A 12,286-nucleotide genomic window follows, 5' to 3' on the forward strand; every position below is an offset into this window, starting at 1 on the left:
CTCAGGGCTAATATTTCTCTTGACCTCTAGAAGAATGTGTCCAATTGCCTCTCTTTACTTGAATGTCTCAAAGTCTTCTCAACTGTAATCAAGATGGAACATTTGCCATGTACCCCCAAATCTTCCTCTCTGTGGGTCTTTCCCATTTTTGGCAAATGACACAATTGGACTCCCAGTTTCTGAATAAAAAATCCAGTACTCAGTCTTCCATTCCTTCTAAGCCAACATCTAAACCAGCACCAAGATGTCAAATCTTTCCACAGAAAATTTTCCACTTCTCTCTATATCCATTATCACTTAATTCCAACCACTACGTAAAATTGTCCCCCATTGGCTCTTTTATTTTTACTCTTACTCCATCACCACCCATTGTCCATCCAGAAGCCAGAATGATGTAAAAAATATATGAATTATATATCACTCTCTGCCTTAAAATCTTCCAATGGCTCTTATGAAACTTAGAAAAAACTCTTAACTCCTAACATGACCTACAACTACGAGACCCTTCATATTTCAATCCCAGCACACTTCCTCCTTCTCACCTCCAGCCTACACCCTGCCCCCCCTGGCCTTTCTACACTTAAGGCATACCAAACTATTCCCACCTTAAGGCTTTACACTAGTTACTTTCTCTACCTGAAATAATCCCTTCCCTGCCAATCGTCACATCACGTGGGTCCTTCTTATGACTCATATACTCAGATATCTGACTTAAATGGCATCTTCTCAGAGAGGCTTTTCCTGACCACTCAATTGGGGTTTAACTCCCACCCAAGTCACTTTCAATTTTATCATCTGTTTATTCATTTTATTGCCCTGTCATCTGATATTATCATACATACTTATTTGTCAGGTTTTTTTTTTCCCCCCAAGTCCTTCCATTGGGTTGTAAATCCTATGACAAGAGGCTCTGGATCTGGCTTGATCCCTTCTGTATCCTCAACCACTAGAACAGTGATGGGCACATAGTATACTTTGGATAAGTGAATAAATGGAAAAAAGAACAAAGAAATGAATGTTCCTTTTACAAATTAGAAAACAGGTTTAAAGGTGTGAGGTAATTTGTCTTTCTTCACACATTTAGTAAGTGGCAAAAACAGATCTGAAACCCATATCCGACATCAAAGTCTGCCACTTTACCCCGTGTTCAGTTACCTTTTCGCCAAGTGATTTCATAAATTGTCAAACCCTAATAGTACTCATGTCTTTAAATCCTTGCAAAACTCCCTAGAGCCTCAAATATAAATTCTCTTCTTGAACCTGGGTTCAAGAAGGAGATATCAAAGTGAAGCCAGAGAGGCAAGAATGCCTGGAAGATCTAAGCAGGGTAGGCAGTCTTGTTATATAAACAGTGAGAACATACAGTAATAAGAGAGCAAACAGACTGCTACAACATTCAGCTTGCATTTGCACTGTGCACTGACAAAGGCTTATCAATAAAAGCATAGAAAATAAGCAGAATTTTAATTTTCTCATGTTACTGATGCAGTCCTATTAAAAACAATGTTAAAAATAAAAACAGAGAAGACAAATTAATTATCTAATGATACAAAATTTTGGGGGGTAGCCTTTACAAAGACAGGTTCTATAATTTTATTTCTATAGTAAAACATTAAATGTGTGAAGGCATGGTCCACATTTTTTTCATCATATACAATAACTAACAACTTTTTTTTTTTTTAAATCTTGGGCGATTGTCAAGGATAAAATTGAAAACTGAATGTACTAAGACTGCTAGGTAGCAAATTTCTCTCAAATGTACCTGTATCAGGATTGAATCGATATTTCTTGACAAGTCTAAAATGTAGATGTTGACACTCACGTGCTTTCTTGGTGAAGGTCTCAATCATGTCACTGGGAGGCCCACACCCTGCACTATTGCAGGCCCTGACTTCCACAAAGTACTGGGTATCGGGCAGAAGGTTCTCTAGCCTGGCTGAGTACTCTTGGCTGGTGACTTGAACTCTGTGTGCAGCTGCTTCTTTGTCCTGGGCAGCCCGGTACCGAATCTGCAAACATTCAAACTGAGTGAGATTCTTTCATGATTCAGACATTTCAGTTGTGAATATCCTTTTCAATTGGTTCTGACACCAGTGATGGGCGCTGAGTGTCATATACTCAAGTCTTAGTGCTACTTACACTTCTGTTAGTCAGAATATGGCAGGGCACAGAACGTAGATCTATTAAAGATGTCAAAGACAAATCAAAGGCTCACCTCATGGCCTGAAATAGTCTCACACTAACACGAGAAAAAAAAAAAAAACTGCATACAATTTACCTTCAAAATACAACACTGGTCTCTGTTTGGAAGTATTTCCACAATAATTTTTATCCTTTATTTCCTGTTTTATTACTGTTTATATGATGTCAAATTTGTTATGAGTCATTGATAAAACAGTTTGACAGGAATAAACTTTGTTTGACAGAAACAGTCATTATGTGGCCTAACCACACCAGTGTAATAACTTTCTGTGAGCTCATTTCAGAAGTATGCATGCAAAATCATTTCCTTTGAACCTATATTGAGGCCAGATATCAAAGAAAAAAATTATACCTAATAATTAGTTGAGGAACTTGTTTATCCTGAAAATAAATTTATCTTAAAAAATGTTATCCAGTTGTGATTAGAACTGATCACTTTTACCAACCAATGTATCAATGACAGTCTTTTTTGTCTCTTAAAATTTAAGTAAAAGTTGTGAATTATGATTTTCATCCTTCTAATAAGGCTGTTTTACTGGTCAGAAATCTGTATATCTAAGGTATAAATGAAAAGGAGAGGATTGTTTATAAATATACTGGTATTTTACATATTTATTTATTTATTTATTTATTTATTTATTTATTAAAGATTTTATTTATTTATTTGAGAGAGAGAGAATGAGAGAGAGCACATGAGAAGGGGAAGGGTCAGAGGGAGAAGCAGACTCCCTGCCGAGCAGGGAGCCCGATGCGGGACTCGATCCAGGGACTCCAGGATCATGACCTGAGATGAAGGCAGTCGCTCAACCAACTGAGCCACCCAGGCGCCCCGTATTTTACATATTTAGATTCCCTGTCTATAAAGTAATGGAAATTTAATTTCATAATTAACCAAAGTGCTTAGACAATAATATCTAATATTTATATAATCTTGAGTGATTCATTTAAATAAAACAAATTAAACCATTATAAAATGGAACTAGATAGCTCGAATTCACTTGGTAACAAAGTAAGGTTTATATGTAGAATGAGCACATTTCAGAGCAAAGGCTAGTTACTAAATTGCTAATTGGTTTCCTTTGCAATATTTTTATTTTGATTACTAGTATTCATTTTTCTCATGTCGATAATACTCTTCCTAATGGTTTTGATAGGATCTCCTTGGCATTCCTGTCATCTGACCAGAAGGATGGCCTCAGAACCAAGGAAGTAGAATTGCACCAAATGTCTCCAGAAGCAGATCTCGGTTGGCAGACAAGACTTTCTAAGGAGGGGAGCCTCCTTGAGAAGGAATGTTTCTGGGTTCTGAAAGTGTTCAAGCAGTGAGTACATTCATCTGAGGAGGGCGATGGCCTATATTTTAGTGAGCATTTGAACTAGATAATACATAAGGCCTCTTCTATTGCTTGACTAAAGAGAAATAAAATGAACATTTGTATTCTAATGAAATGCCAGGCACTAAGGTAGTATTATCCTCATACATTATCTTCACAACGAATCTAGAATGTATTATAGCAATCAAAACCAAAGTCCTTGAAGTTCATGCATTTTTATATGTATGCTTATTGACTGAGATGTATACCACATTTCAAAATCTTCATTCCATTATAACAACTTTTCTATCCAGTTTAAAGAAGAGAAGTTTTTTAACCAGATTAATATAATAAAGACCATTTCTAGAAGATGCTATGTACAAAAATGAGGAATTAAAGTGACAAAATTTTTCTGCCTTCTCAAATTTCCATGAGGCATTTTGGCAATACAAAAGAAAAGAACAAAGCTTTCCTTAATTTACTATTTACACCTATATCTGAAATGAGAAATGACTTTATTCATCTAATTTTAGCAGGGATTGTATGGTCAGTCTCTTTTAAAATTCACAATTAATTAAAGCAGTGACTTATCTATGCCTTTGTAACTAGGGAGCAGAAAGAATTATTAAGTGTGCTAAATAGATTTCCTTATTTTATAATATAAGAGTTTGAAATTTTCACAGTATCGTTACTCTTTACAAATGAAAGCATCTGAGACAAAATGATTTAATAATCTGTCCCTCTTTAAAGTATATGTTTACATAAAACTTACAATGTTTTTGAAGTATACTAAAATAAACAGTAGATACATATATGTAATATATGGTACCATCTTTTTTCACTGAACTAGCCACTGGTCATGCACTTCATTTCCAAATAGATAATAAATTTGGGCTGTTGCTTCTTGATCATCTCACTGAATTTCTCAATGTGGTGAAACGCTGACAGTAATCTGTGAGAAAATTGCTTGGAGTGAAGTGTACAACCTGTAGTCATGGAGCAGAACACATATGTTGCTTTTGACTAATCACTAGGGAGACCAAAAGAGAGCCTGGATGAAGTAGAAATGGATTATCATGACTAGAAAATATATACATACATCCATAGATTGGGTCCTGCTTTATGGATAGTAAACCATAAATTCATCTTCATCTGTTACAGTAACAAAAAATGTATTTATTTTTATTTAATGATGTGTCATTTTATAATTTTCACTTTGTCTACATGTTTCTAAAATCCCCATAGCATCCTTCGTCTATTGTAAACCTATCATAGTGCTTATTAAACAATTATGAAACTGCCTCATGACTTGTCTTTCTCAACCACTACTAATTTAGAAACTCTTTGCAGAAAGGTATTTATCATTTATTTTTGGTGCATAGGACTGCATTTGAAGTATGACACTCTTTCACTCATTGAACAAATAGTTATCAGGTACCCACTTTGTACCAGTTACTGTGCTAGGTGCTGGGAATGCAGTGAGGACCCAAGCCGACATGTTCATTGCTGTTCTAGATCTCATTAAAAAAATAAAGGAAGAAATCAAAATGTTTAAGCTCACACAAAATCACTAATATCTCGGACAGAGAGATCTAAGTATATCATTTTGCCCCAAGAAAGCTTACTCTTTACAAAAGTATTAGGAAGCTAAAACGAAAAACCTTAGCAAAAGAATATTATACTTTCCATAAATTTGTGTGCTACACTAATACCACTTTTGTACAAAGATAATATAGTTATATCTCTTCCCAGAAATTTTTAAGAAATTTGCAGGAAAAATGACTCTTTTAACCAAGGGGTTTAGAATATAGAAATGGATGTTACAATTATGGAAGTGCCTAAAGATGTTTAGTACTTTTGAAAATCAGGCTTGCTCCATTTTACTATTTTCTACTTTGATAAACCTTTGTATCAGATTTCTTTTTTTTTTTAAGATTTTATTTATTTATTTGACAGAGAGAGCACAAGCAGAGGGAGTGGCAGGCAGAGGGAGAAGCAGGATCCCTGCAGAGCAAGGAGTCCAATGAGGGGCTCAATGCAGGGTTTGATGTAGGACTCGATCCCAGGACCCTGGGATCATGACCTAAGCTGGAGGCAGATGCTTAACTGACTGAGCCACCCAGGCGCCCCTGTATCAGATTTCTAAGTTCTGTCCTTTTAATCTGAATTTTCTGAAAAAAAAAAAAAAATCATGTGACAAGTAAAAATTCCTTTGTTAAGGATATAATACAGTATTTCCAAAAAAATTTTAATGTGGTTATTAAGTGAAAAAAATGAGATGTTGACATAAAAAAATCTCAATCTCTAAAAATATATTATATAATAACTATATTATCCAAATCCCAGACTACTTTGATTATTAGCATATTCCATGGGAAAGGAATAGCAATAATATAAATTATTCAAATTTGTATCCTTACACCTTTGGGGAACTATTCAAAATTTGACCACTCGTGCTGGGACCAACCAATTCTATGTAGGCTTCAATTAGCTTCTTGTAAGGGTTTGCCAAAAAGATAAAGCATCTTTGTACCCGAGTTTCCCCTTTTCCTGTTCATTATGCTTTTTCCTCATACTTGCTCCCTGGGTTCATATTAAAACAAACAAACAAATAACAACAACAACAATTATCATATGATCTCACTGATATGTGGTATTTGACAAATAAGGCAGAGGATCATAGGGGAAGGGAGGGAAAAATGAAACAAGACAAAACCAGAGAGGGAGACAAACCATAAGAGACTCTTAATCTCAGGAAACAAATTGAGGGTTGCTGGAGTGGAGGGGGGGTGGGAGGGATGGGGTAGCTGGGTGATAGACATTGGGGAGGGTATGTGCTATGGTGAGCGCTGTGAATTGTCTAAGACTGATGAATCACAGACCTGTACCCCTGAAACAAATAATACATTATATGTTAATAAAAAAAAAAAGAAACAACAACAAAACACTACCTTTTCCCACACTTATGTGTGAGGCTCTGCTTTGGGGAGATCCAGATGAAGACAGATGCCTTCATCAAAATAAGAAAATGAAGCGCTTCCTAAATACTAGTTTATGCTCACCGTAATAAATTAACCTTTAAAAACATCTGAGTAGGTTACTCAGGATTGATAATCTTTTAAGATAATTGTGCAACCAATCATCTGCATTAATCTCTGATTCAGCTGCTAAGAGTTTTTGCATTCATTGTTCCTGATAGCATATTTTGCTTTTTTTCATTAAGTTAAGTGAATGTTTTACCTGCTGGATAAGCACTTCTTATATTCTTCTAGTTCATCTACACTGCAGGAAAACTTAGTAGTATTAAGGGTAGAAGTGGGGAGCTCTTCAACTAGGCAAGAGGAAAAAATGAGTAAAACTTAAACACTCTACTGAGATATATTTTAAAACCACAAGGGAAGAGATTATTTTTAAACTAAATTGCCTACAGTTCTCACTTGAAATATCAGGAAATTAACCTTGAGATGAGGTCAGTCACATAGGAGATGGGCTCCTCCAGCTTTTTACTTTATTTCCTTAATGTGTCACTTTTTCCCCCCCTCTGTTTCTTTATAACTTAGACCTTGAGTACATTTTTATAGGAAGTGCACTGGGATATTAGTTTTCTCAATCATCTATCTTGTTAAACTGCTAGCATCTCCCATCATATTTTAAAATAGAAACAATAACCACATTATACTCAGTCAAGCGACACCCCCCTCCCTTACAGGGGCATTTTCTTAAAGGAGAATACATGTTACAGATATTCTCTTTTAAGCTTTCTTTCATGCTTGTCTCTTTGATATTCAAGGTTCTGTGTCAAAGACTCAAAAGGTTTTTAAGAAAGAACAAATGGAACAATAATTTTGAGATTTATTTCCAATATTTTTAATTTATTTAATTTATTAGGTTCAAATCTGGTTATGTCAATTATTACTCAGACAAATGTTTCTAAACTTCAAATTTTTCATCTTTAAAACAGGGATAATAATAGTGTCTATTCCCTAGGATCATGTAGATTAAATACAATAAGCTTAACTATTTAGCATTGTAAGGGCTCAACAAATGTTATTATTCTTATAATTAATATTATCATTATCATCTTCATCACTGTCATCATCATCATTGTCTTCAAATATCCAATGACATAGAATAGGGAAAAGCATTAAATGCTTTCATTTCATTCCACACAAGAGTTCTATGAGGCATGATTACTCTCTTTCCAGCTTTCCAGATGAGAAAACCAAAGCTCAGAAATTTTAGATAAATTTTGTACCAAATTCCTCAGTGATAGAGCTGAGATATCAACCTATATCTGCTTGGGAACAGAGCTCACAATTTTATACTTACTATGGAGTTGCAAAAGTCAGATATCTGTGAAACTAAATTCCTCAATAGCATACATTTTTTCCTTGAAAATTATCATTTGAGAAAATATTACCTGCTAAAGATTTTTTGCTATTTAATTGGAAATCCTTAATTGATGCTTACTTCCAATAAAAAAAAGCTTTTATATTCTGATAATTATCATTGCTTCCCACCTCATATTTCCTTGGTTCTCTGCTAGTTGGAAGTTATGAAATAGTCAATATATAATTCTTAGGCAAAGACAATGGTTTTTAAAAAGCAAAATATATATTTAGTGTTTCAATTCATGAGTGAGTTATATATTAAATAATCCTTTTTCCTCTTTTTTATTACTTAAAAATGAATACCATGAAATAAGAAAAAATGCTATGGTCCAAGAGATGACTTTCAAACTCCAAATACTGATGTCTTCTCCCAAGAAACCTTGAACTTGTTTATTACAGGGGTTTGCAACAGCTAGTGAATTTCTCTATTTTTCCCATTCCTTTTCTACTAGCTGTAAATGTAATTGTCAATTTAAGAAGTTATGAATATTAGGTCTTTCCAGTTCACTCCTACCATTCCACTCTTTTTATAATAACTTCAGCTGAATCCTTGCAAAGATTATCTGAAGACATTTTGAGATGTACCTAAATCCTAACCTACAGTACAAAAAGAAAAAAAAAAGAGCTTCCTGATATGTTACATGTTTAAAAGTTAAAACCTGGGGTTGGTTTTGTGGTTACATCTCAGGAACATGGCTTTGAGAAGGCCAGATTGTAACACTTGATTTGATCATACTTGAGTATCACAATCAGCCCTCAGTGAGTATCTGTTTAGTGTTTACTCTGTGCTCAGCATTGTTCTTGGCACTGAGGGGAAAGCAGACAAAATCCTGCCCTAGAGGAGCTAATATTTCATGGACAGATGAAGAAGGGAGAGCACCAGAATTGAGAGGGCTAGCTGATTGGGCAGGCAGCCCACTGCCTGTGGCTTCAGAAGGGCCCTCACTGTCCATTCACTTCCTAAAACAGAGAGGAGTCTGTGGTTTGGTATAAAGCCCTGAACTGTGAATCAGAAAAGCTGAGTTTTAGATACTGCTTTGACACTTCATTTGTGCTGAGGCAAGTTGTTGAGTCTCTGGCATACATTTCCTCATCTGCAAAGATAGGATGTTGCCAATTCCTCTTAATTTTCACTCTTTGTGCTTAAAAATATGAGATGATTTCACTTTCCCTGCATAATCACATCTACATTTTGCTAGCATCATATTAAAGACCCCAACTATCATTCCAGCTTCAGGTTTCCATGTCTTTTTCCCTTTAACTAATATAAATCCTCCCCCTTCTAACTGGCTATTCCTACTGGTCTTTAAAGACTCAAATCAAGGGAAGTTTTCTTTGGGATATTTTGAATGTTACCAATTTTCTACCTTCATAGATCACATATTTGTGATCTTATGAAAGATCCCTTATGAAAATGTGTCTATTTTATGAGACACATATTTGGCATATTTTATAGTTATTTCTTTTACAGGGACTTTTAGAAGTAGAACTATTGAAACAAATAGAATAAACATTTTAAGGATGTTTTTATAAATTACTGAAATGATTTCCAAAAAACTTAAAATTCACCAGCATTTTATGAGAATGCTTCAAAAGATCTTGTTTAACCATGGATGTTATTACCTTAGTTTTTATTTTGGCTAACTGTTTGTGAATGCACAGGACTCTACATCTCTCCTAGATAAGCCAGTTAGGAACCTCTGCCTTACTCTTAACAATTAGCTTATAGGGCGCCTGGGTGGCTCAGTCAGTTATGCGTCTGCCTTCAATCGGTCTCCTTGCTCAGTGGAGAGCCTGCTTCTCCCTCTGCCTGATACCCCCATGCTTGTGCTTGCTTGCTCTCTCTCTTTCTCTGAGACAAATAAATAAATAAAATCTTAAAAAAAAAACCCAATAGCTTATTAATGCCCGACATATTAAATACAGAGATTATAGTATTAGTTGCCACATAAATCAATGGCCACAGAGCATTGAAAGATGCAACATATTTGAAAGCTTATGCTAATATATTTATGAATAAATGTACATAGTTTGATAAAAATTGAACTCACCTGATAGCTTTCCACTATTTTTTCTACAACATGCTCCCAATGAACAGATATCTCAGAAGATGATAAGACTTTTACACCTACTTCTGTTGGGGCTTCACTGGGAGCTGAAATTTGATGAGAACATTATATTTTTATATAAGATGCTTATATAACAAAATTCAAATAGCACCATTTGCTGAATGAATGGATTAAAACTATATTTTAATATTTTAAGTAGTTTTAATATTTGTAAAATAAAATAAGTCAAATAATTTTATTATGTTTTTCTCTAGTTTTACTAATATTACTTTATTTCATGGTCATCAATGATATATGCACACACATCTACATGAATGTTAACATAGACTTATACACATATATATACACATATACATACACACTTTTAAAAAATATGGGAAGCTTCATGGAGTTCTCCAATATCTGTGAGCAAGAACTGTACTAATTCTTTTTTGCATTTCTCCCAACTAATCTGCTTAAGAAAGCCCATTGATGCAGATTAAATTATTATATTTAGTTTATCAACTCTACATTATCAAAAATAGGAAATTTGATATTTATTATAAAACATTGTTCACTACAATTAATTTTCAATTTTCTCATACTTTGTATTTACATGAGCTAAAGATACTACGTAGAGATACTTCTTTCTCTTTTATGCATAAGTTTTTTTTTTTTTTTAAGATCCTTTGAAACAAGTTGTGACATCTACTGCTTCTTGGGCTCAGGAAAGCTTTTATAAGTCTAATCTTCCAACTGGGCATCAAGTCAAATATATATCAAAAAGGCCTCTCTGTTCAGTGAAAAAAAAGTAATTTACATCCCTTATGAAAATTACACAAAGAAACTAAGGAAATCTTTAAGCAAGAATGATCAATTTTTATTGTCTTTTATTAACAAGCTATAATCCTCTTTTATGTTAAAAATGCCCTGCACATGAACACTGTTGTCTTTCTGAATCAAGGTAAACATGTAGCACTATGATTGATTTCTTAGTAGTAAAAGAAAAGATGAACACTTATACAAGTTTCGGCACATGCAGGTTTTATGAGACCCATGAAACATTTAGAAAAGAAATATAATTAAAAGCAGATGGCCATGACTAAAGAAATGACAGGCATGGCCTTTTGCCTGACTACTTTAGCATCAAACAAAGCAATAAAAAATTGATATTGGGTGAGAAGATAACTTGTAAAATGCTTTTTACTTTCATTTCCTCTGTGAAATGCACTCATATTGTTCAAACTGGTAACACTGAGTCAAGTTATCATATTTCTGCTGAATCAGCACAAGCACAGAGAATGTAAGATTTATTACTTGGGACTAAAAAGACCTGAATTGATTATAAACTTAAATAATTTCTATTTTTATTCTTTCTATGTATTTAGTTAACTAACTTAAAAAGTGTGTGTGTGTGTGTGTACCTACACACATATATATTCATATATATATGGTTGCCTTTCATGTTTGTGTTGTCGGTAAAGAGCATGGAATGATTTGAATGCACATTAAGTTTTTAACAAATATGAAAACTAGTAACTCTATGACTGAAGAGCATATGTGAGTTCTATGGGATAGCTAATTGTTTATTTTGAAGTAAAAATAGTGCAAACTGGGTAAATGAATAGAGTGTTTTTCCTTTAAGAGATCAGAGGAGTATCTCTTATAATTTTAAGTCTTTACACTATCCATTTGTGCTTTTCATACATGTGAAAAGAGAACTTGGTCAAGGACAAAAGTGTTAAGTCAGAAGGCAATGAAATCCCTATTTGCTTTTCTAGTCATTAATATTTACATAGTGCTGATGAGTATGGAGATATAATGAGATCTTAAAAAGTAAGGAGGTCTTATCTTTCTTTAAATAGGAAAATCATAATAAAAAGCATAATAACTTAAATAGGAAATCACAGAAATTAATATCATTATGTATAATCTAAAACTATATATTATTTAGCATAGAGCTATAGAGTCCTTTAGGAGCATGCTCAGATCAGTTAAAGTTTCTAGAAAAACAAAGACAGCCAGTATCTATATATTTACCCCCTAAATAGTCTTCCAGACAATTTTTTTCTTTTCCAAGAAAAAAATTCAACTGCCTTTCTGACTCCTTTTTCATAGAATTATGCTTATATTCCCTTTAATAAAATTTTAGTACTCTATTGTAATGACAAAAAAGTCACATAAATGCTATAATTATACAATTTTTAGGTTAAAAGGGGGAAATTTTACTCCCAAAAAAGTATACGTTAAGTAATTTATAAGCAGTAAATATTGTGAATGCACAGACATACTGAGGTTCCAATCAAGTATGGAGAATTTCTGACTTCAAAAT

The 12,286-nt window shown here is 33.8% G+C and overlaps 1 protein-coding gene across 3 annotated transcripts in view; it reads right to left on the reverse strand.

Moving 5' to 3' along the window:
* The window catches only part of CNTN1 (contactin 1), a 359,783-nt gene that overhangs the window by 36,868 nt on the left and 310,629 nt on the right, over nt 1-12,286 (reverse strand). For all 3 annotated transcript variants that reach the window (XM_045873624.3, XM_045873625.3, XM_045873626.3), the window contains 2 exons: nt 9,958-10,061; nt 1,823-2,009 (listed from right to left, as the gene is read on the reverse strand). In XM_045873624.3, coding sequence (XP_045729580.1) covers nt 1,823-2,009; nt 9,958-10,061 — 291 coding nt within the window. The remainder of the gene's footprint in view (nt 1-1,822; nt 2,010-9,957; nt 10,062-12,286) is intronic.

This window comes from Mirounga angustirostris, unplaced genomic scaffold, assembly GCF_029215605.1.
Source record: "Mirounga angustirostris isolate CCGP_5_RB_7025 unplaced genomic scaffold, mMirAng1.0.hap1 SCAF_5, whole genome shotgun sequence".
Taxonomy (NCBI): Eukaryota; Metazoa; Chordata; class Mammalia; order Carnivora; family Phocidae; genus Mirounga; species Mirounga angustirostris.